This window comes from Diaporthe amygdali, assembly GCF_026229845.1.
Source record: "Diaporthe amygdali strain CAA958 chromosome Unknown NODE_39_length_394161_cov_64_078529, whole genome shotgun sequence".
In the NCBI taxonomy this organism is placed as follows: Eukaryota; Fungi; Ascomycota; class Sordariomycetes; order Diaporthales; family Diaporthaceae; genus Diaporthe; species Diaporthe amygdali.
The window spans coordinates 370,246-394,161 of record NW_026517059.1 but is presented as its reverse complement, the minus strand read 5'-3'; the positions used below and the strand labels follow the sequence as shown (position 1 = coordinate 394,161).

General features: G+C 50.4%; 9 protein-coding genes across 9 annotated transcripts; 5 read left to right on the top strand and 4 right to left on the bottom strand.

Annotated features, from left to right (window-relative positions):
* Positions 1-810: 810 nt before the first annotated feature.
* On the top strand, positions 811-2,663 carry J7T55_000236 (uncharacterized protein; the record flags this gene model as incomplete). Its single annotated transcript, XM_053133852.1, has 2 exons — positions 811-1,159; positions 1,210-2,663. The coding sequence occupies 2 exons, from the start codon at positions 811-813 to the stop codon at positions 2,661-2,663; spliced, it is 1,803 nt and encodes a 600-aa protein (XP_052988432.1).
* Positions 2,664-4,117: 1,454 nt separating this feature from the next.
* J7T55_000235 (uncharacterized protein) lies at positions 4,118-9,015 on the top strand (the record flags this gene model as incomplete). The annotated part of the gene is made up of 6 exons (XM_053133851.1): positions 4,118-4,407; positions 4,467-5,855; positions 5,951-6,197; positions 7,660-7,900; positions 7,960-8,103; positions 8,162-9,015. The coding sequence occupies 6 exons, from the start codon at positions 4,118-4,120 to the stop codon at positions 9,013-9,015; spliced, it is 3,165 nt and encodes a 1,054-aa protein (XP_052988431.1).
* Positions 9,016-10,713: 1,698 nt separating this feature from the next.
* Positions 10,714-11,649, top strand: J7T55_000234 (uncharacterized protein; the record flags this gene model as incomplete). The annotated part of the gene is made up of 1 exon (XM_053133850.1): positions 10,714-11,649. One exon carries the CDS (start codon positions 10,714-10,716, stop codon positions 11,647-11,649), a length of 936 nt encoding a protein of 311 aa, XP_052988430.1.
* A 207-nt stretch (positions 11,650-11,856) lies between these two features.
* J7T55_000233 (uncharacterized protein) lies at positions 11,857-14,666 on the bottom strand (the record flags this gene model as incomplete). The annotated part of the gene is made up of 4 exons (XM_053133849.1): positions 11,857-11,876; positions 11,932-12,115; positions 12,182-14,283; positions 14,438-14,666. The coding sequence occupies 4 exons, from the start codon at positions 14,664-14,666 to the stop codon at positions 11,857-11,859; spliced, it is 2,535 nt and encodes an 844-aa protein (XP_052988429.1).
* A 164-nt stretch (positions 14,667-14,830) lies between these two features.
* Positions 14,831-18,953, top strand: J7T55_000232 (uncharacterized protein; the record flags this gene model as incomplete). Its single annotated transcript, XM_053133848.1, has 6 exons — positions 14,831-14,948; positions 15,196-16,261; positions 16,544-17,020; positions 17,168-17,209; positions 17,763-17,780; positions 17,894-18,953. The coding sequence occupies 6 exons, from the start codon at positions 14,831-14,833 to the stop codon at positions 18,951-18,953; spliced, it is 2,781 nt and encodes a 926-aa protein (XP_052988428.1).
* A 361-nt stretch (positions 18,954-19,314) lies between these two features.
* J7T55_000231 (uncharacterized protein) lies at positions 19,315-20,116 on the bottom strand (the record flags this gene model as incomplete). Its single annotated transcript, XM_053133847.1, has 2 exons — positions 19,315-19,888; positions 19,986-20,116. 2 exons carry the CDS (start codon positions 20,114-20,116, stop codon positions 19,315-19,317), a joined length of 705 nt encoding a protein of 234 aa, XP_052988427.1.
* Positions 20,117-20,424: 308 nt separating this feature from the next.
* Positions 20,425-21,351, bottom strand: J7T55_000230 (uncharacterized protein; the record flags this gene model as incomplete). Its single annotated transcript, XM_053133846.1, has 1 exon — positions 20,425-21,351. One exon carries the CDS (start codon positions 21,349-21,351, stop codon positions 20,425-20,427), a length of 927 nt encoding a protein of 308 aa, XP_052988426.1.
* A 301-nt stretch (positions 21,352-21,652) lies between these two features.
* Positions 21,653-23,032, bottom strand: J7T55_000229 (maleylacetate reductase; the record flags this gene model as incomplete). Its single annotated transcript, XM_053133845.1, has 3 exons — positions 21,653-21,987; positions 22,048-22,794; positions 23,011-23,032. 3 exons carry the CDS (start codon positions 23,030-23,032, stop codon positions 21,653-21,655), a joined length of 1,104 nt encoding a protein of 367 aa, XP_052988425.1.
* A 429-nt stretch (positions 23,033-23,461) lies between these two features.
* J7T55_000228 (aromatic compound dioxygenase) lies at positions 23,462-23,914 on the top strand (the record flags this gene model as incomplete). Its single annotated transcript, XM_053133843.1, has 1 exon — positions 23,462-23,914. One exon carries the CDS (start codon positions 23,462-23,464, stop codon positions 23,912-23,914), a length of 453 nt encoding a protein of 150 aa, XP_052988424.1.
* Positions 23,915-23,916: the final 2 nt, after the last annotated feature.

Sequence of the window (23,916 nt, the reverse complement as noted above, 5' to 3'; positions counted from 1 at the left end):
TAACCCTAACCCTAACCCTAACCCTAACCCTAACCCTAACCCTAACCCTAACCCTAACCCTAACCCTAACCCTAAAATATAATTATAAATTTAAAATTTATATTATTTTAATTTTATTAATTTAATAAAATAAAAGTTAAAAGTAAGTTTTAAACTTTTTACTAATATATTTTTAATACTTTTATATAATTTTTATAGTTTTATTATTATTAATTGCTTTAATTATTTTAAATTTTAAGCTTTAGAAAATCTAATAATATTTAAAATCTGCTTTTTAATTCTATATACTATAAGTGCGCTAGCAAGATCCAGGTTCCATAGCAATAGAGTCTTGTTAAGACTCAAGTGTAAGCGCATGTGATAAGATAAGTAGGATACTTGCCCCACTTAAAGTCTTGTTACTGTCGACTGCTCCAATTTAACATCTCATCCTTTATAAATCAAAGCACAATTGCTCACCACTCGCATTTTCCACTTTTTTAGCCCAGAATCAGACTAAGTGCATGAAATGCTAATATTGAGAGCTCAAGATCTAAGTGTAAATACAGAAGTTCATGATGCGCTTCTTGATATCCAGAAATTGGCGCAGCAGACGGCCCTTACCCTCGAAAACATGTCTACAAACGTCGGACACGTGCTTGTGGCCTATAGTCTCACATTCATACCCCGCACCCTCTCGATATTCCACCCTCACATCGCTCTACGAAAAAGATCTGCTTGACCACCATCGATGATGCTCTCATCGGACAGCCATCTGCGTGTTGCTGAGTTTTCGCGTCCATTTCTTTCCCAGGTAACACCTCTGCAGCCATGACTGCTCTCGAAATCACCGGGAAATTACAGAAGCGATTCATGGGCGATGCCGTACTGCTCCACTTGCTGGATCCAGTGCGGGGAAGTCCCACTACGTACGGCCTCGACCGTCATCCCCATGATAACGATGTGTCCCGGGAGATCTTGCTCAAACGGAAATTCCTCGACTCTGTGGCCCTCCTAGCCTCAACACATAAGGATGGAGATAGAGTGTCAGCAGCAACTATTGAGGAAGGATCTCCTGAAGGAACGATCGTCCGCATTGCCAGCAATGCTGGGGTGTGCGATTCGACGCTACTACGTCTCCAGGACTTGGTGAGAGAGCTCAACGATGTATCTGCTACGGGTAAAGCAGTTTGTTCTGCTGACAAAGACAACGGCTAATACCTGTACTAGCAACAACATCAGAACGGAAGCCGGAGATCCTGAGTAAAATTATCAGTCTCGATATACAGAAAATCCGTCACTACTTTGCGAAGCTGCGGAGGGTTCGGTCGGAGACCTCTGACATCGAGAACATCGAAAAGATCTTGCCGCAATTGGCTTCGACATTAGAGCCTGTTGAGGTTCAGCCATTCTCCTTGTGGATGAGCAATCTCGCTGTAATCACGGCAGTCTCAGCAGATGCGTCACCTTCGCAGCTGATGCCTCACATCATGTGGGCTGAGCAAGCAAAATGGAAATACTCGAACTTTCTTGAAACTGTCTTTTCTATTCAAGGAACTCGATTGCCGTCCTGGATATATAATATCTACAAGCTTGGCAGGTACGCAGTTGCGTCGAGAGCGCTGTGTCAACTCGCGACGGAATGTCCCGCACTGTTCTGTCCCATGCGGCTAGACACCGTCCACTCTCCCGCAAAGCTCGCCTTCTCCATACCGAGTACCGAACGGCCATTGAGTCAAGTCCTTCGCAGAGTTGTTGGAGATCGTGAGGAAGAGCTTGCGACTAGACTGGCTGCGGTATGGAGTGTCTCGAACCCCGAAGTGCACTTCAGTGGGGCAAGTCATCTCCGCCTGGCTGTGCATGCTGAGATGCAGCTTGTCAGCTTCTACGATCAAAACCCCGAACTGACACCTTCCTTCCGGTTCATGGGTGTGAGCAAGAAAAGCTGTTACTTGTGTCAAATATTCCTCTTGGGCCATCCCTTATCCTTCACAGTCTCCTCCTGCCACCAGAAGTTGTATCTAACGTGGAGACCGCCACCATCGGCAAAGGCGAAAACATACAAGGCCTACAAGTCGATAGTCACCAACCTTTGTAAATCGATGGAGTCGACGGCGCGACAGGAGTTGCAGGGGCGATTGGGTAGTAACCGATCCATTCCACTGGATTCAACGGCTGGGGTGTCTCTGTCGGGCTTGACAGACTACAACCCGATGAGATCCGAGGCTGCTCCCATCATTTCCTACGACACCCGCTCAACCGATGTATCTGGTTCTGAAGATCATGAAACAGCAGGCGCGCCTCTCATGCTGGACGGTGTTACGTCTCCTAACAGCGACGTTGCTTTCGTGCCAACTCGAACATCAGGTGGCCACAAACTTTGCTCGCCCTCACTTGTCTTTAACGTTGTGCGAGCTGATAGCGTCAGCCGGCGGGACCTCATTTCCCTCGAAGACATAACAGATTCCACTCGGAGGCCTTCGTGGCGGGTCTTTGTTGAGATATTAAGTGGTAGTGATCAATTTGGTGTTTGCTACGACGTGGAAAAGGAGTTTTTGACTGTCAATGACTCCCTGCGGGTTGGAAACGAGCGTCAATTCCACGCTTGCTTGCAATTCTTGCGGAACTTGGACTGCCACAACGTTAGTGTTACAGTACAAACCTATGCATCGCTTGATCAATGATCATTGTGCCTAGGTGAGATAGAAAACATAACGGAACGGTAGCAAAGAGCCAGGCACAAGAATGGAAGCGAGGAGGCTAAGTTCCGTAACTTGTTTCATTACTTTCGCAACATTGCTTTCATCGCTCGAAACGTTTACTTGCATTTCCGAACACGAGACACGTCTTGTTGCTGCCATTATTCGCACATGCTCGCTCGAGGCGGACAAAACTCTCTGGGAAGGATCCTTCGTCAGGTCGGGAGAAAGCCTGGCGCAAAGTGTCGGTCAGGAATTCTAGCGTGAGACCTCTTAGTAGAAAGCAGCTTAACCTATAGTGCAGCAGTTAAGGCGCTGTCTTATAAAATAACAAATTACCTTTAACTCGCACACCTCTCAGGCAGGAGCACTAGGATTCTAATTAGCTACGGCCAGGTTGGATTTTAGCATAAATGTTGAAAATTAACTTACTGTCAGTCGTTAGTGAGTCCTCGTCTCCTGTGGCATTAGCCATTTCCTCCTGAAAGCCTTTAATGCGGTGTTAGTAAATTGTCGAACAAGCACATACCACAGAAGAAGCGCGTGCTGTGCGGCGAGTTCACTACTGTCTAAGTGAGTTCCCTAAAGCGCTTTGAATTGAATTAACAGCGGGCTCGCATGTTGTGTATTACGCAATAGGAACCTTTTGAAACCACTTTGGTGACGCCATTGGTGAATATTGGCTGCGTTCGGCAGGATTTATACCCGGGATGCTTTCGATCCAGGGTTTATACCTCTACTATGAAAGAGAAGAACCTGACAGCCGCCCAAGGTCTAGCAACGGTTCTCGCGAAGGGCTTGTTAGATCTCGACTGATCGACAGATGGTTGATACGATATGATTACACACTTGATTTGGGAAAAAATGAGTGGTTATCAAAGATGGGAGCTTAACCAGTTCAGAAGGATCGTTAGGGCCAAATTAAGATCTGAGGACAAGCTTTCTACTAAGCATTGCCAAGTTAAGGTAACCAGCCTCACGGCAAAGCGGCAGAGACGCAGGGGACGCTAATGTGGAAAACCAATTCATGACATAGACGACAGGTTCATCCGAGCATTGACCTGCCATCTGCGTCCTAAGGTTCAATATTATCGACCGCTAATGGGGTCGGGGTGCCGTGCTAAACGGTTGGCCGATGTTACCTCGCTATCGGGATGCATCATCAGCGTCTCAATAGGGACGTTGGGGAAACGCGGTCATCACAAGAAGCGCGTGTATTCTTATCTGAGCACGCTGCAAGGGAGATGAGCCCGGATCTCTGGTGCCTTGCAGGCAGACGATGGGAGCACATAACACCATAAAATAAGATGTGGATCCAGCAGATATGTGCCTGCATGAGGTATTTCTAATGCGCCATCCGCATCGGAAATTCCACAATTGGGAGCAAGCCAGGTCACTCGCTAACCGTCTACAAGTCCTCCTTTTGGTTCCTTTTGCCCATGACGATGCTCTATCCTAAGCTCATCCTCGCAAGCTGTGCTGCTTCAGCAGCAGCGTATGCGTTTACGGGTGCTTCTCACTCGCTACATGAGAAAAGGTCCGAGATACCAGATGGGTGGACGAGAGCTGATGCTCTGGACCGACGAGCAGTGCTGCCCATGCGCATTGGCTTGAAGCAAAGAAACTTGGACATGGTGTCGGAATGGCTCTCAGAGGTATCGCACCCACAATCCAAGAAGTACGGCCAGCATTGGTCTGCAAAAGAGGTTGCAGAAGCATTTGCTCCGGGGTAAGTCACGTCTCGCCCTTTAGTTGTCGCCTGCCGGAATGATTCTGAGATTTGGATAGTGAGGAGACAGTCAAATCCGTCAAGTCTTGGCTCACTTCTGCGGGAGTAGCGGCAAACCGAATCAAGCATTCGCAAAGCTTGGCTTGGCTTGAGTTCAATGCCACAGCCGACGAGGCCGAACAGCTGCTGAATACGAAGTACTACGTATATGAGCACGAGAGCGGACAACCGCATGTGGCTTGCACCGAATACAGCATCCCATCCTCTCTTAAAGAGCACATCGATATAATCTACCCCACCGTACACTTCGATGTCAAGCCTAGACCTCAATCTCGTCATGACACACAAAGGCGTGACATCACGAAGCGTGAGAAAATCCCGGGCTTGTACAAGGGCCTCGGTGCACCTGGATCCGGATCTCTTCCCAAAGGGGGCCACCGCATCGGTAGCCACCACAAAAACATGTCCGACCTCTCGACTTGCGACGAGTTCATCACCCCAGACTGCCTGCGTGCACTGTATCAATTCCCTGTCAACCGCAAGGCAGCTCCTGGAAACAGCTATGGTATCGTCGAGTACACGCCACAAGCCTACGTGCCGTCTGACCTAGATTTGTTCTTCGCAAACTTTAGCCCCAAGGCTGTGGGCGTGCGACCTATATTCGACAGCATCGATGGCGGTGTGGTCCAGCAGACAAACATGAGCTTCAATTTCAACGGCGAGAGTGATCTGGATCTAGAGTACGCGATCGCACTCGTATACCCACAGAAGGTGACCCTTTACCAAGTTGGCGACCTTGTGGAGGGCGCTTCGTTCAACAATTTCCTCGATGCTATCGACGGATCCTACTGTACATACGAGGGCGGAGACGATCCTACTCAGGACGGCATATATCCCGATGTCCTGCCAATGGGCTATAAGGGACCCGAGAACTGCGGCGGTTTCGCGGCGACTAAGGTGATTTCGACCTCCTACGGTTACAACGAGCACGACCTTACGCCATTCTATGAGATGCGGCAATGCAACGAGTACGCGAAGCTTGGCATGATGGGGATAAGCGTCTTGTACAGCTCTGGAGACTATGGGGTCGCTGGAAACGGTGGTCAGTGCATTGACGGTCCGGGCATCAACGCAACGTACAACAACGGCACCAGTGGACGCTTCAATCCTTCTTTCCCTGGAGGATGCCCGTACGTCACGAGCGTCGGTGCCACGCAGGTCAAGCCGAATGCCTCTATCACAGCAGACCTAGCAACGGGCGTTCAGCCCGAGGAGGCGTGCGAGACCGTCATCTATTCTGGTGGAGGTTTCTCCAACGTCTTCCCCCTTCCAGACTACCAGGCTGGTGCGGTTCATGAGTGGTTTGCTGATTATCCGCCTCCATACGGTGCGGACAGGTTCAATAACAGCCAGCAAACGCGTGCTTTCCCGGATATCAGCGCGAATGGGTGAGTTCTTCGATGACTTTAGATTTCTCTACATGTCTCCCTTGAATTCGCGGCCATGGAACCGTGGGCTGATGTGAGCGTGCTACTCATTCTAGTGCTAATTACGTGATCGCAATCGATGGCACTTTCTCTCTTGTCTACGGCACTTCGGCCAGCTCACCGACTCTCGGCTCCATTCTGACTCTCATCAATCAAGAGCGTCTGGAAGCTGGGAAGAGCAGCATTGGTTTCATCAATCCCGTTGCCTACGCCAACCCAGACATATTCAATGATATCACTGAGGGCACCAACCAGGGTTGTGGTACCGAGGGCTTCTCAGCTGCGCCAGGCTGGGATCCGGTGGTGAGTAGTTCCACGATTATCAATGCTTGATGGTGTGGCCTTGAATATTAACCGGAGTTTCATTAAATACAGACCGGCTTAGGTACTCCGAACTACCCCAAGATGGTGGGACTGTGGCTGTCTCTAAAGTAAAGTGCAAAGCCAATTCCGGGCTTAAGGGCGAACCTAAGAGCACATTCAATGGCAATGAAGCACCAGAAACATGTCTTTGTAAACAAGACAACAAATTATACTTAAATGTAAACGGGGTCCTAAAGCTTGAAGAACATCATGATGAGAACTCAGGTCTCCTATATTATATCCGCATGGACCACACTTGGTTCCTTAAAGTTCATAGTATGTAACTATTTGTTCTGCATCATCGGCACGTCAAAGGCAACTCGTAAATCTTATAAAGGTTGCCCCATGGTTCCACCGCAGCAGGTAACAGACGGTCTCCGAATCCTAAAAAGTAGTTGGCGCGAAACCGGATTGCCTTGGACTCCGTCTTCATAGAAAGCTCACAGCGGGTCAATCGCGAAAGCTTTCTCAAGCTTTTGAAATCTAGCTGGAGTGGAGCGCAGTGAGTATTGTGGAAGAAGTTCGAGAGTGGACGAATGAACACATTCCTTTTATCAAGGAAAGAATATCATTTACAGCATCTACTTGGTTAGATTTTCCGTCGAAAGTATTTGGCTCAACCGCATGAACTTGATCTCTGTATGGTCGGACAATATGAAAGTATATTTACAATGTGCGACGTGTTTGCGCTTAGACTTGCGACTTTCCTATCCGCCGTTTTACGGTTTACTCAGCCGATCAAGTGTTGGCTGATTTCGTACTTGGCAGTCCCACCCTGAGTCAGACTGATTTACATTATACCGCTCAGAATGAGCCGCTGTAATTGCCGGGCCAAGACCGTCCAGATGTCCTGCCTTATCATTTGCGGAGCAATTTTGTTGATTAGTGTATGATTGAAGAACACCTAGCCCCGTGGATCTCGCGATCAAGGATACTGACCGCTATAAGCGGCTTTTTGTACTCGAATTAGACAGAGGGGGACGAGGGGCAGCCTGACCTGGACGATGTCCGGTGCTCGTGATGTATTGTACCCCGCTGGCTGTTATCTGAGAACCCTCAGGCTCTTCGTTAGCACATCACAGGTATTTAGAGCGGTTTCCACCTCAGATGTCGTTTACAGGACAAGTTAAAACATCACTGGAGGCGAATATATAACCCTAAAAGTGAATGTTATATTAAGCCCTGTCGCTCTCGCTGGGCTGTGGCAGACCTTTCCGACCTCATTGCACAGCGCCTTGCTCACCGGCAGCCGACCTTCGCAATAGTACCCTGTGCTTCGCTGCCGTGCTGATCAAAACATGGCTTTGCGGATCCTGAGCAGTTGTAAACTCATTCTCTGCGCTATTGGCCAAGTTTCTACGCATTCTTTATCGTCTCGGCAGTCCACTGACAACCAAACAAGCCCATATTCGAACGCAGTATCAACTCTATAAGCGAGACTCTCTGGCCCATCAACACTGAGATTCACGAGAACCCGGAGCTACAATATGAAGAGTTCAAGGCACATGACCTGCTGACATCGTTTCTTGAGTCTCAGGACAGCTGGAACGTGACGCGGTCTGTATATAATATCAGCACTGCTTTCACCGCTGTATTCCAAGGGAATGGCGACGGCCCAGTTGTTTCATTCAATGCCGAGTATGGTGAGCGTTAAAGACCCCGAACGTTCAACAGGAGATACTGACAGTGCTCATACACGCAGATGCATTGACCGGGCTGGGACATGCTTGCGGACACAATCTGATCGCCATGGCATCACTTGCTGGAGCACTCGCTACTGCTGAGATCATGCGCACGGAGAAGCTAGCCGGTTCAGTTGTTCTCTTCGGCACACCTGCAGAGGAAGGTAATCGACCAAGTCTCTGATTTTCAATACTGAAGTGTAAGCTGACAATTAATTTCAGGCGGCGGCGGCAAGATCAGGCTCCACGATGCTGGTGCCTTTCGAGACCACAAGATTGACATCAGTCTCATCTCGCACCCAGGCGTCGGCGGCGACTCTCCATACATGTCTACCACGTCAACAGATAGATTCGAGGTTGAGTACTACGGTAAGGCGGCCCACGCGGCAGCCGCCCCCTGGGAAGGGGTAAATGCCCAAGATGCATTGATCCTGGCCTACAACGCCATGTCTATGTTGCGCCAGCAGACGCGCTCTACAGATATTATCCAGGGTTTCATCAGCTCCGCCGGCTCGCGGACCAACGTCATTCCCGACCTGTCACAGGCCTCGTTCGCAGTCCGTGCCGTAGACGACGCCGCTCTGCACAATCTCACCGAGCGCGTGTACGCGTGCTTCGAAGCAGGCGCACTGGCCACTGGCGCGGAACTCAACCTGACTATGAGGCCGTACGGGTACTCGAACATGGTCACGAACGATGCCCTCGCGGAATCTTACACCGCGTGGTTCACCGGTCTGGGACATGGCGATGACCTGATTCCCACGGAGATCGCGAAGAATGCCCAGGGCAGTGCAAGTACCGACCAGGGTAACCTCAGCCATGACTTTCCGTCCATCAGCGCCGCGTTTGAGATCACCAATGAGGATGGCAGTGTCCCGGAGACCGGGCCCCATACTGCAGCATTTGAGGTAGCCGCAGGTAGCCGAGCGGCTTTTGACAAGTCTCTGCTGGTTGCCAAGAGTCTTGCGGGGGTTGCTTTGGATGTCTTGACTGTCAATGGTCTACTTGACAAGGTCAAGGAGGAGTTTAGTTCTTTGAAGAAGGTACCTCGCGCGCGAAGGAGCATACATACATGATCGAGCACAAATAGCAACAAGGCGGTACCCAAGAATACAAAGCAGTTGACAGCCGACAGCTGAAGTTTATCTCGATTTTGTATCAAGTGTTTATAAAGTTGATAAAGTAAATGATTAAAGTTTTTACATTTGAAACTAAAAATAAAATAGTTAAAATAAAACTCTTTAAGATTGTTTTATTATTATTTTTTTATAAAAGTTTTATTTATTAGCAAGTCTCTTTTATTTGCTGTTTATTTGCTATAATTGTAAAAGAAACTCCCGGGCGATTTAATACAGCAGAAACAATTTTTAATGAATGATTTAGGGTTAAATCAACGCAACAGTGCTTGAAATGCTTCTATATCCCAAATTTCACAATTCTACTGAAATTCTTCATACTACTTTTCTTTAGAAAACGGCAATGGCTATATTAAACTGGTTAAGAAATAGAGATTTTGCCGCGGCAATGATCAATCGCAGTATCTTTCCTGTTTCCTCCTGATGACGCCCCGTGCTGATTCAGGAACGATGTTTGAAGTAGACCCCGTGGATGTCCAGGGCGTCCAGGAGGTTCAAACTTGAGAAGCCAGCTCTGGCTGCGTCCAGCAAGAGACCAATCCTCACCGCCGCCCGTAACAAGGTCCGGTCCATTTTCTCGATCCGAGTTTCTTGCAGCCAAGAGATGTTCTCTCCTGGAAGAGTTTTATAAGCAAGATCTCTAATCTGGTTGCGGATCACCATCTCCACGTCGTTGCTGATACTTTCAGACTCGTCTTCTTTATGTGATCAGACGGTTGCCACCCTAATGAATGTGTCTTCGATGATGTTATCGGGCCGGCTGAGAAGGATAGAGTTGGGGAAGTGTCCGGCATCATTGTGGCTTCTAGACCATTCCTGCAGGCTTGAAAGCAGTGGCTGTTGAGATTTAGCTTCAAATTTGTCGAGGGCCTCAGGCTCATTATCAGGTCCTTTGCCGCAAGTTTAACTGCGACTTGCAAGAATATTTCTCATAAGCTGTCGATATCATCCACTATTGCAGCGTCTTTAGATTCATGATCATGAAACGCGTTCTGCAGCAACACCCTGTACGAGTCTATCAAGCAACGACTGTCAAGCCTGGAGAACGAACAGATTGCGAAATTTGGTTTTTCGAGCTCTCAAAGCACTGGACGCGTACCAGGGAATATATTTAACAACAACTCAGTATTCAAGGCTACCCTGGACGTCAAGTGAAATACTAGATTTGCCAATCATGACAAAGTTGGCCAATACTTTACTAATGTATACTACGGCGGTTATGGAACGCCTGCATCTAAGATCTTCGAGTTCGCAGAAGGCGATCGCCGCATAGATGCGGGCATCGGCAGCTCTGAAATAACACTAGATATCGGTTGGAATGTTTTAATAGATATTAATTTAAGATGTAAGTTTCAAATTTGTTTTTATATGCAGTTCTTATTTGCTCTGTAATTTTATAAACTTAGATGAGTTATTATATTAAGACATAGTCGTTATTGTCGGCAGAGATCTTAGCCGCTGAATATGACAATCGCGCTGCCTCCTCTGCTCCGGGTGCCAGATTATCCGCACTGATATTTAAAAAGTTAGAAAATAAATAAACATGTTCTTGAAATATCACTATTCAATGGAATATCTTACAGGTCAACCTGATCCAGTGTGATTAATTAATCAAGGCTCTCAAGCTCGGCAGAAACTATGACAGTGCCAGATGGCTCTTCCGGTGGACCGCCGGCCGGTGTCACGTACCAAAAGGGACAAGGTAGGGAGCCTGCAAGCACCAAGAAGTTCTACATCTTTGGTCACAACATCTCTCACTCGCTCTCCCCAACGATCCACAATGAGGGCTTCAAACACACAGGTTTCGACGGACACTACACTGTCCACGAGAGTCTGAGGGTGGACTCGAGAATCGCAGCCCTGCTTGCGGACCCCAACTTTGGCGGCGCATCCGTGACCTTCCCACACAAGTTGCAGGTTGCGGACCTGCTCGACTTTGTGTCCGCGGCTGCTAAAAAGATAGGCGCTATCAACACAATCAGCAAAAAAGACGGAAAGTTGTGGGGGGACAATACCGACTGGTCCGGTGTCAAGTCATGCATTGACAACGCTGGGATAACCGGGCTCGCGGACGCTCCAGCGATTGTGCTTGGCGCAGGGGGTGCGGCGAGGGCGGCGTGCTACGCGCTGGTTGAGCTGGGGATTCCCAGAATCCTGGTGGTCAATCGCACAAGGGCCAACGCTGAGGCCATGATCTCGAGGTTTCCGGAGGCGAGCTTTGATATCTGTGAGACACTCGAGGAAGCCGTGGAGGCGTCGAAAGCCACACCACCGAGGGTCGTGATTGGATGTATACCTGCGGACGACCTCACCGAGGATAAGATTCCTGCAAGACTCTTTGGAGGCGCAGAATCCGGAATTCTGGTTGAGATGGCATACAGACCACCAGTCACGGGTATGGAAAAGGCAGCTGTGAAGCATCTGAGCTGGAGGATCTTCAAGGGCGTTGACATTTTGAGGGAACAGGGCTTTGCGCAATTCTCGATTTGGACCGGAACAGAGGCGCCCAAGGAGGTCATGTCAAGAGCTATGGAAGAAGAGTTAAAGAGACGGGCTATCACTCAGAAACAATAGGGGATTATGTTTTGAGAAAATTATAGAGATACATGCTGTGTCGTTGGACACGTCGTACTAAGCTTCGCATCAAGGAATAGAGAATGCCATTTGACTAGTCTAGAACAACTATAGATACATGCTATAAAGGCCTCGCAGTTGAAAGAAGTTGAATTAAATTAGATGCCATTTTCATAAATGATCGTTCAAAAGAAAAGGAAAATTTCCTTAGGGTCGGGTCACGGCAACTGATGAGCACGACCACTGAAAGTCACGACGTTTGGCCACGACCTAGATGCATACTTTTAAATCTGCGCAACATATCGGTGCGCATCAACTTCTCTGGTGCCTTGCGACCGGTGAAAAGCTCAAATTGAGCAATTCCCTGTTCGGGAAGCACATGTAAGCCGTGAACTCTGATCCACTCATGCCTTCCCAGTTCCCGCACTTGCTTCAACAGAGGAGTCTCGAGGCGGTCGTAGGCTAGCTGCAAGCCTGTTAGAACTGGTGCTCGGGATCTGTACGCATACACATAGAAATATCCAGGACTCACCTCGACGACTACTCCCCCAGTTTTACTTGATAACCATGACGAAGGGATATCGATATCTGGAGAGGGGATGCATGATACAATTATGGTGGGTAGTCTGACAGAGGCTTCCCAGTCCTCGTTTAGAGTTTCAACTACCCTGACGTTCGCCGGGCCGAAATACTTGTCTTCTTGTCGGTCTTGCGACTCTTGCAAAAACACCATATCGGGTCTCGGGACAGAGTATCGCTTTCCATTGTACCTCGCAGCAAGAGTCTTCGCATGTGCCATAGTGCGATTCCATATCCATATGTTTTGCACTCCAAGTCGTATCAGGCTGTATACAGTCGCATGGGCCATGCCACCCGCGCCTAGTACCAGGCTAGATGTCCATGGCTTGACGGCATTCACGGGTGACAGGTTCCGGCGGACCATAGTGTGAACTCCAATCCAATCCGTGTTCTCGCCGTAAAGAGCCAACACCGGCCCTCTCGACGTCCGATCTAGCAGCGCGTTATCGCCAACACTCCGCAAAGGTATGACTGTGTTGACAGCTCCGATCGCCTGAGCATCAGGGCTTAAGAAGTCGATCAAGGGTATGATCTCCTGCTTAAACGGAGATGTGATGCTTGCACCACCAAAGTTCGTAGACTTAACAAAGAGAGCCAGGTTCTGGAGGGACGACGAATCGAAAGCCTGGTACGTATGGGGCATGGCGGAGTATCGAAAGGCGGAACCTTGCATTGCCGGGGAGAGACTGAAAAAGATCCCACGACCAAATATTCCAAATCGCATAGGCTCTAGCGTGAATGAAGAATATAGGGCGTTTTGCGCCTCCTGAACAGTGAAAAGCCCCTCCTTATCTTGGTGTTGAGAGAATGTAGACGCTGTGCATAGAGTGCTGACGACCGGTGATAGTATCGGATTAAGGACCCGAGACTTGCGACCGAGATGGCCAGTATTGTATGCAATGACAGGAGTTCGGCTACCTATAGACTCTCTCACAGTCCTGAGAAATTCTTGTGCTTCGAGGTTGTCAGCCTCAGACAGAGCCGGCTGGCTAATGCGCACAAGATCGCACCCAAGATCTTGGGCTTGAATGACAAGTGAGATGCGGTGCTCGTCCCTCCAACCGCTGGTATTGGCATTACTGTCATGGTAATTGCCGATGATTTTGGTATGTCCCTTGGCTACAATTATGCTCTCGACGAGCGCGGTACCGAGACCCAGGTCAACGGTCAAGTATTCAGGAACAAGCCGCAAGGCGAAGAGCGCAACCTGACAGTAAAGATCCGCCGCATTAGCAGGATTCGAAGTGTCGTATGATGCTCGCGGGGATCCCGAAGGGGGCAAGATATGAAAGATCAAGGGCAGTCTAGATGCGTTCCGAATCAGCCAGAAGCATTTGGTGATGTGGCTGGCTGCAGAGTGATCAAATGATGAAGATGTTCCTGAAACGGTTGAAATGTCTACCCTAAATTCGATTGCGTCAATGAGGCAATCTCGTTGACGCAGGATCGAGGCCATCTGAGGTGCCTGCTCCAACGGCAACTGAAGGGCGTATGTGTACAACTTGCGTTCCAGGGCTGCTAACGCGGTGGGCGTGCGAGCTTGTGCTGTCCAAGCCGCTGCGCGGCCTTGAATGCTATAAACCAGGTGCAGAAAGTCTTTCTGGACCTCCTTCAAGGCCAGTGTCGGTATTTGTGAAGGAAGGCTTGGTTCGCGCCCATTGTAACGCTGGTCTGCCCGACTTTCGGCAAGATTGAAGAATTCAAAGTTGGAAAGAGATCGAAACGTTGGGTTGCCGGCCTCTACTATGCCGGAGACAGTCGTCGCAGGGCATTTCAAATGCTGTGAGATGCCTTCCGAGTCCCTGAGAATGTAGATGACGGGGTGGTCCTTCGCAAAGGTGCGAAGAAGAGCTTGGCCTGATCCATCAACACAGATTGGGCCGCAGACAATGATGGATCGTGTCGGGCTCTGAACGAGGACGTCCTCCAACAGCTTCAGCTCTTGAGCGCGGCAATCGCTGTAACCGTGCTTGGATGCGTAAGCACGTCTTGAAAGGCCCACTGTCTGTTGAAAGATGGTGTCGGTATCGATGAGACGGAAGCCCAGTGAGCTGGCTGCCAAAAGCCCCAAGGTCGTTCGCCCTGTTCCTCTGACAGAAATAAGGACAAATGAGGCGTCGGGCGCGAAACTGCGTCCTGGCATGGCCATTCACTGGGCTTGTTGGCGCTTAGCCAGGAAGTTGTCCAGGACTGCAGCTTCACTTGTCACCTCTGTTCCTCTGTTTGATAGAGGAAACCATTCCCAGCTTTAGATTGGAGCCGACGCGGACAGGTGGGGATACTCGAGCCTCATCCAGTGCGAACTGCCACGAGGAATCTTCCTTGCGGCAGTTGGAACCTGAGGTGGAGAGCACCTGCGTCCAGCGCCCGGGTCCCGCTGTGGCTTCGGCTAAGACCTTTGCCGGTCCTGCAGTGGGGATGCGGTAATCGGGGATCATGGCAGAACTTGGCGCTTCTCCCCAAAGTACTCGGCGACTTCGCCATGCGAGGTAGCATTACTGCGTACAACCACTTGCGATTTCCGAAGGTCTGAGACTGCACCTTTCGGACTGCCTGCCTGCTTGCCTGTCCACGGGATGGACTTAGGGGAACCTGACCGAGCATGTCATCCAGCGAGACGTCTTCGAGAAAGAGAGATGCGGAAACAATTCACGTCGCGGGGAGCCCTAACGCGAAGCGGACCAAACGCTTCCGTGTCTCTATAGCATGTGCAGAGGTAAGTAGACGCTTCCGAGTTTGCGATCGCCGTCAAAAAATGCAGGTGGTTTGGTGATGTCCAAGTCTGATGTCAAAACCTGCTGTAGTGCCGCCGAAAAAAAGAACGCTGTGACGGGAACCAGCCAGTCTGTGGATCCTGCAAATCTCAAGGTCGCGATTGCTCCTACGTACCAAGCCCTAAGAAACGCGGGCTTGCGACAGGCTACGTTAGAGGTCTTGAGATACTTCTTGGGCTGATCTTCCACTCAGTCGAGGGATGCGAGCACTCTATCGTGGCCATATTAAAAGGCGAGTCCGCTATCGCTTCCCCCGGTGGCCGGGAAGAAGAGACTGTCTCGACTGTCAACGTGTTGGTAGATGCATGGCGTAACAGCCCGTCATGGAAGGAGCTGGAGACAATTCTCTCAACGGTCGAATCCGGGGAAGATGAAGAGCTCACTGCGCGTGATCTGCATGACAGGCTCGATGAAGCCCTGAAGAAGTCATTATCTATTAAGGAGGAGTCGGCCACAAGCGCGATACTTTGTGCGGCTTCACCACCCGACAGCCTGGCTGTGTTGCCTGACCACGTCAACACTTCAGATGTTGTTGGGTCTCCTCGAGGGGACGGCGGCATTTGGAACAAGGAGACCGGCGCCATCGAAAATCTTTCGCATGAAATTCGACCTGGAAGATTGGCTAGCCTGTTACAAGATTGGTCTGAACTTCTGGATTTCTATTTCGCAAATACGAACTGTTGGATACCCATTGTCTTGAGGAACGACGCTTTTCGGGCGGCATATATTTTCTCTACCGAGCCTAACTGTAATAATGCGAATCAGTTACCGCTTGGCGACCAGGCCTGCCTTTTATCAATACTGGCCTATGCTAGATATACACAGTGTATTACCATCGGAAAGAACGGCTCTCGGCAAGATTTACAGGATCAGTTCGCCAGCCTCTTCGCCCAAGCCTCACAGCTGATAACAACCTACGAGAGTCGAAGAGAGATTGGCCATATTCAAGCCATGCTGGTCTTCACTCTTCTCCACTACGCCCAAGGAAACCTGGGGCTGGCGTGGTCCTTCGTCGGCAGAGCTGTATACCACTCTGTTGAGCTAGGTCTCTTGACATCGGGAGTCACACAATCGCCGCCTCTGGATGACCGAAGCAAACGAGTTATACTAAGTTGCTTTGTCCTCGAGACTTTGTTGTCAGCTAGGCTACACAGACGGCCATATATGCGGCCCTCCGACGTTCAATCTGTGGGCTTACTCGACGCTGATGGTATCGAAGAATGGGAGCCGTGGCGACCGACGGGTCTATCATCATCCGCGTTAGCCTGCAATCCACCGCGGCCATCCCATCAACCTGCAAGAGTATTGAGCACTTTCAACCTCCTGGTACAAACATCTATCGTACTGAACGACAAACTTCAGTGTCACGCTAATGACACCGAAAAGAAAGCCCCACAAGAACACCTCGATATATTCCACATCTTGCAATCGCAAATTCGTCTTAACAACGTTGTTGCTCAATCAGAAGCACTCGCTGCATCCCCACAAGCACTTAATCTTATGTTAGCTACTCTTGCTTGTCTTTCATATTTGTTTTCCAGGGGCGCCGATGCCGAGTATAGGAACCTCCCATGTTTTAACCCTACTACCCCCGATGTGCACCGGATTCTCGCACGCGTGGCCGAAGGACTCAAGCAACAAGGTGCCGTCACACTTTCGCCCATTTCCGATGTATATCTTCATATGATCGAGAGCAGAAGCAGCAACGTCACACCAACGTTTCCGCCTGAAGGACTTGATCCCATCAAACCCATGCGGGAAATCAGGGCGAGATACAATGAAACCTGGCGTAACCCCAACATGGACCCTCGTGACCCGGCTCAAGCAAGTATGCGCAACGAGGCTGAGCCCATCGCAGTCTCCAATGAACCCTTTGGGGTTCCGGGTGAAAGTTCAAAGACTCAACCTGGTTCAAGAAATCAGTCCTCGGCTACGAACGTCATGGACAGTGCGGCGAATGGAGTCGGCACATATGCTTTCAGAGCTCCAAGCGCTTTAGTTCCGGCCCAGCCGGAAGAGTAGGTGATCCTTATAATACCAGAAGTGAGTTGTGAACTTACTGAGAACAGATTAACTTTCCACCGTCGGTCGCCTCCGAATGATGCAAAATACACGGGTGGTTCATGGTCGCCTCTAATGACCCCATTACAGCTGACAGGCTCCAGCGATCTGTTCAACAGCCTTGTGTCTCTGGACAATGATGACAGGTGCGGGCTTATAGGTCCCTTCCCTCCCCTCGGCGCTAAGAGGTTATTTGTAACTCAAGCTTGTTTGCTGACAGAAAATTAGTAGAACGGTTCTATCACAAGAGTTTGCAGGGAACCTAGGGATGCTAGGGGACATCAGCATGGATTCTATAGAGTTTCAAAATCTTTTCACGGCCTCGTGAATTAGAAATTGGAAACACGCGTACGAACTCCACCAGTTGGCTACAATTTGATGCCAGCTGATCAATTCCGATGGAAACCTGAAAGCCGTTGGACTTTGAAATCCGTGAAGGCCAGGGGCGGTGCAAGTTGAAGTGGTGGGAGGGGAAAAGTAATATTCCGAAGGGATTGCGGAGGCGCAACCTTAGGCAGACATCGATTCGCTCGCTATGACCCAAGTACACCACTGAAAGACCTAAAGTGACCGAGTAGATAAAGTATCACTTCCGTTGGAGGTCGTACGATTGGAGCACAAAGTCTGTCACCGTTTGCAAAAGGTCTTGCCACCCCGCAGAAGCTGCGTGACATCATATCATGATTGACTAATTGATAGTGTCTTGACCGTTCTGCTGTGGGTAATTGCTTACCCGGGAGGCTGTATCATCCCGGCTCTAGAGAAGCTACATAGGTTTTGCCCGGCTCACCTGGGTCAATGAGATTATCAGTCATGCTTCGAGACCTCAGCAATATCGTCAAGCCACGGCCAGAACCAATGGCTACCTATCAACCCGCTATTCTGTCTGCTTCGTTGGGCCGTGCATGGCTTCATGACCTCCACTATAAACTGAATCAAGCTGCTGCAGATGGCTTCAAGGGAGTGGAAATATTCTATGAGGACCTCGAATATGACGCGAGACGAAAGTTCCAGACTGAAAGCCCTAGCCCAGAGCAGCTGATCAAGACCGCAACTGGGATCCAGAGGACCTGTCAATCAGCGGGACTTGAGGTCATCTCCCTCCAGCCGTTCCTCTTCTACGATGGTCTACTTGATCGAGCTGAGCATGATCGACTGATTGATACGATTCATGTGTGGTTCAAGATCGCCAGGGAGCTCAAGACAACCACGATCCAGATCCCAGCCAACTTCTTGTCCGCTGAAAAGCTCACCGGCGACTTCAACCTGATTGCAGATGACCTAAGGCAATTGGCAGATCTGGGCCTCAAGGAAGAGCCCCCCGTGAAGTTTGCATACGAGAGCCTCTGCTGGAGCACGCATGTTGACACTTGGGAGAAGGCCTGGAAAATCTGTAAAATGGTCGACCGCCCTAACTTTGGGCTGTGTCTCGACACGTTCAACATCGCCGGCAGGGTCTGGGCCGATCCGACGTCGCCGAACGGCAAGACGCCCAACGCCGACGCGGACCTGCGGGCGTCCATCGAAGCTATGGTGCGGGAGGTGGACCTGGCCAAGGTGTTCTTCATCCAGGTGGTGGACGCGGAAAGATTGGCGTCGCCGCTCGTCGAGGGCCACCCTTTCCACGTGGATGGGCAGCCCGCGCGTATGAGCTGGTCGCGCAACGCCCGCGCGTTTATCTACGAGGAGGAGGATCGTGGGGCATATCTTCCAGTCGAGGCCGTTACCAGGGCTCTCATTGTCGACATGGGATACGAGGGCTTCGTGTCCATGGAGCTCTTCTCGCGGACCATGTCCGAGGAGGGGAGCGAGGTCCCTAAGCAACACTCACAGAGGGGAATCCAAGCGTGGGAAAAGCTGAAGAAACGCTTGCAACTGGATTCTAGGTAGAACCATAGGGGTGCTAGACTTCCATCTTCCAGCTGGCCAATACTGACAGTCTCATAAATGTCAATATCTCCGTCTTGACGAATAGCAGGCTATGCTCGCGATAGTTTTTGCACCAGTAGCGGACGACCTGTTTGCTTCGATTCCATCGCTCCCGCAATAAGACGGGTCATATAACAGATATAGTAGAATGAATCAAATTAAGCAAATCCTAGTAGGTTTTATCTGGTCTCCCGGAGACCTTCAAGTGTCGAAGAAAATTTGATCAACAGGCTTTTAAGCGATCTGAATTTCACACCTATGTAAGGGCCCCGAGGCCGCCATTGCTACCTGATGCAGCACCTTTTAGCGGCTCTGCCAGAGTCTAGACTTCTATTTCACCTCCTTCCAACCAGGCACGTGCCTGCCTGTAGAGAAGATCGTGCTTGTCACCGGACGCTGTCCCCACGTGGCGCCGATGACCAGGCATATCCTTAAGAACCGAAACACCCATGGTGGCTTCTTGACAGTAGGCCAGTACCTTATACCCATCAGGGTACGATCTGAGCTGCTCTTCGTTGAGCACCGGCACCTTGGCAGGGTTGACGGGTATCAACTTGTCTTTCTCGTACCAGTGGCGTACGAACCGGGCACCCCACCGGCCATTCTTCTTCTCAAAGAAGAAGATGAACCGGCAGTCCGCCTCTGCGTCGACCTCACACCCGTCTATGACGAACCTCTGTGTTATGGTCGCCTTCATCTTGGTGACTGCACGCTTCGCGTCCGGGGTGATGTCGCTCGTGGTCCCATGACACCGGTGCATAATAAATGCTCCATTGTCCATACCGGCTTTCGAGCCCGCGATGAAGTCGGTGTACTTGACTCGCCCGGACCACGTCGTATATACGTGAGCATCCTCGTGAAAAATAGATTCAAAGTTCTCCCACTCGCATGCGTCCCTGCCGCAAATTGATTGTCAGCGTCAACGCGGGACATCACCAACCTATACGTTTTGATTGGAGGTGACAAGGCTCCGTGAATAGCATTTCCACCCACCTGTAACACGGCCAGCCCTCCGCAAGTTCTCGCAACTTGAATCGCTCGATCACAAGGTGATCTGGACCATTGTTGCGCAAGATATCACTTCCTGGCACCCAGCCATCAGGGAGACTGTGCAAGTCGGGCATGTTGGGAGAAGCGCTGCTGGGTTCTGACTGAGGGCTCGAAGGTGATGAAGCCAAAAGACAAAATACACACTACTCTGTGATGCATCAGGAGATTAAAACTTGCTAGTTTATTTGGTATTTTCGAGCTTCGCTCGGCATATCTGCGCATTCGCTACGTAACATTCTGAAGTTGGTGCTGCTCGTGACCGCTTATGCGTCCCGCGATTAGACCCCGAGATGGGCCGAGATGGGCCGAGGTGCTTAGGTCCGGTTGAGGTCTTTCCCGATCTGCCCAACCACTACTCACAAGAATTCTAGCACCGTCCTCCTCAGAAGTTGATCGCGGGGCTCTCTTCGGCAGCCTGGAGCAAAACTTTCCAGGCGCCCTCGCTGTCTAGCTTGGCGGCTCGTTCTTCGCCCGCCCAGAGCCGCCATTGTGTCTCAATTTGGTACCCAATGACGTGCGTCCCCTCCACCGTCGGCCATCCGAGCTGCTCTGCCAACTTCATCATCCGTGTGTGCCTCGGCTTGAAGCACATATCGAGCATGACGCCCTTAGGAGAACGCTTCAGAAAATGCTCCAGGACTGCTGCCACCGTCTTCTCGGCCTCGGTGGCGGGTGGGAAGTCGGGAACGGTACCCACGACATAGTATGGAGTATCGAGGCCTGAAGCCTGCTCCATAGATTTGATATGTATGATGGTCGGCCGTGGTTCGATGCGTGCTGTATCCCTGGACAAGTCCTCCACCTCCTTGTCGTCGCGGTTCAAGACGTAGATGGTCGTCGAGAAAAGCTGCGTACTCAAGGCATACACGGCGGCGCGGCTCGCACCACCGGCACCGACGAGCAGCGCTGGCTTGCCGCTGTCGCCTAGCTTTGGACGTGTGTCTTGGTTGCCCTTCTCGAGGAGGCATCCCTTGATCCCCAGCCAGTCTGTATTCGCCCCCACGAGCTTGGAGTGATCTGTCGGATCGTGGTATACATTGTTGCATGCCCCTATCGTTGTGGCCAGTTCGTCTAGGCGATCGAGACGAGTCATGATGGTGTTCTTGTAGGGCATGGTGACCACCAGGCCGGCAGTGTCCTCCGATCTAGCAACCGTCATCAAATCGTCCAAGGTAGGGCATTCGGTGCTGCAGAAAGTCCATGGTAGACCCAGAGATTCGGCGATGTGGTCGTGCATAGGCGGGGCGATCGAGTGCTTGACTCCAATACCGACAAGATGAAGGGTTTTCTTTCCGTCCGTGTAAGCCATGTTTGCGTAGCTGGACCAAGTCAATGGGGAAATAGAGACTATCTGAAAAATTCACTACGAACTCCACGTGGAAGCACTTGACCGGTGGGCGAATTTATATAAACGGGGGGCGGGGTTACACGAAGAGGGCAAAACGTTGAACCCATTGGACCGTCGGGGAAAAAAGCTCGTGTAAGCCGGCCAGTATACATACAGTGTTTGACGACAAGTTTACTAGTAGACCGTCATGTCATGCATTTATATAATTACATTGCAAGTTACAATGAATTCAACTTTAACTAGTCGCATCTATAGCAGACTGTTACAAATCAACTTTCGCGTCCTCGCCTTCCCAAGCCCGTCTTATCAATTCTCGGATTGGCTCTCGCTTAATCTCTCTGGGATTCTGGTAAGGGTTGTTAACAGCAATATCCGCAGCCTTATCAATATCCTCAGCCCTCATGCCCAGCTCCTTCAGTCCCTTAGGAACTGGTAGCCTCTTCAGAAGATTTTTTAACCCCTCCAGTGCGTCCCCGTTACTATCTGGTAGAGCCACAGAAAGCTTCTGTGCCGCCTCGTACACCTCAGGTGTATTAAAGGCAAGCGCGTGTGGAAGTACGATGGTATGTGTCTCCGCATGTGGCAAGTCGAAACTTGCTAATGTATGACACAGCTTGTGATGCAAGGACATACCCACGCTTCCCAGGCAGGTCCCACAGAGCCAGGCACCGTAGAGCGCCTGTGAACGTGCCTTTATGTCTTGAGGATCTTTCACGACATCTGGTAGAGACGCTGCCAGAGCTCGGATTCCTTCAAGTGCAACAAGATCAATGATCGGATTTCTATCCGGGGAGTAAAGCGCCTCAATAGCATGTGCAATAGCATTGATGCCACTAGTAGCGCTTAAGCTGATTGGCAGAGATGTCATGAGGTCGACGTCATATATGACTGTGCCTGGAAGAATTTTTGGGTTGGAACGTGTTGACTTCCTGCCATCTTCTGTTTCTCCCAAAATTGGAGTCACTTCGCTCCCCGCATAGGTAGTGGGAATGGCGATATGGTGCAGACCAGTCCGAATACTCAGGGCTTTCCCAAGCCCAATAGTGCTTCCCCCGCCAATGGACACCAGGCTATCCGCTACCCGGCTTTTTACGAATTCAAGAGCCTCCATCGTGACAGCCACCGGGGTGTGCATGGTAGCTCTTGGGAAGATTTCTGCAACCTCGAAGTGGCCCGCAAGAATCTCTTGTAAGCCTTTTGCATGTTTCTCCTGCTCAGGAGTCGAAAGAAGGAGTGGTCGAGAAGCTCCAAGACGCTTCAGTTCATCTGGGGTTTTGTTGATGGATCCACTGCCAAAGACAACGCGGATACTGCTCGAGTTGTACGTAAAAGATTCCATTTTAAAGAAGAAGAGGGTGTTCAGGATCAGTTGCTGAGATGCTAGCTGCTCCTTGCCATCGATGGCTGCGGGTTGCGAGCTATGTGTAGAACCTCGAATTTGCACAGCTCCAACGACAGTGAATCCTTGTCCGCAAAGATACTTCGGTCCAATTACGCCGATTTGGTCCCTTAAGGCATATTTTGGCTCGGTACTTTGAAGTCTATATAATCAACTTCTTGTCCGGGTGAGTTCCGGTCAAGCCGGCTAAGACTTTTTGCTTCTCGGAAGGGCCGCCGCACTGCAGGCGTCGAAGATCCGCATTATTGCGGTTTCAAGTGGGGTCATGACTACACCACCAAAGTTTTGGAAAGAGTCTGAACGAGGTAGTGCAGCAAGTCGTGTGATTTCTGGAGATCATTTCCAAGCTACGGTCATTGGACAATACCACGCTTTCAAATGTAGCTTCCTTAATCTTATTCCTGCCGATGCCTAGGCCGCAACAGCTCTCAAGCCCCAGCTTTTAGTACTGCAAATTCACTTTGGATTATCAACATCTATAAAATTAGTCTAACTTTAAAGGCACGAGCCCGAGGAGCATTTTGTGCTCAGTTCCGAGAGGATCCCCGTCGAGATTGCGGCAGACTGCACAAAAGCATTCCCGTAGCCGGAGTCCCGATTTCCTCCTCGAAAATTCATTCATCTCCAGGAGGCACCATGGCGTCAAACTAGGGAGTCGTGATCGCGCCGCTCATGAAAACCCTCACCATTGACAGCATCACCGAGAATGTTCATACAATCAATTCACGCTGCGCAGATGACCGCACTCGCTTCCTGTTGGAGAGACTCGTCAGTCATCTACACGACTTTGCGCGGGAAACACGGTTGAGCACTAATAAATGGATGCGTGCGATCCGTTTCCTCAAAGATTGCGACAAAATTGCAGCGACACAAGGCAGCAACTTATTCTGCTCTCCGACTCAGGACGTGCTCGGCCTCTCGCTGCTGGTGGATTCGATCGACCACCCGAAGCCCCCGGCATCTACCGAGGGAACAGTGTTGGGCCCGTCCCACGTCAAGGAGGCTGTTTCTAGCGACCTGGGTGCGCGGATATCCGACGATCCTGACGGTGAACCGCTCTTGGTGGTCTGCTTAGTCAAGGACACCCAAGGCCTTCCGATCCCAGATGCTGCTATCGACGTGTGAGA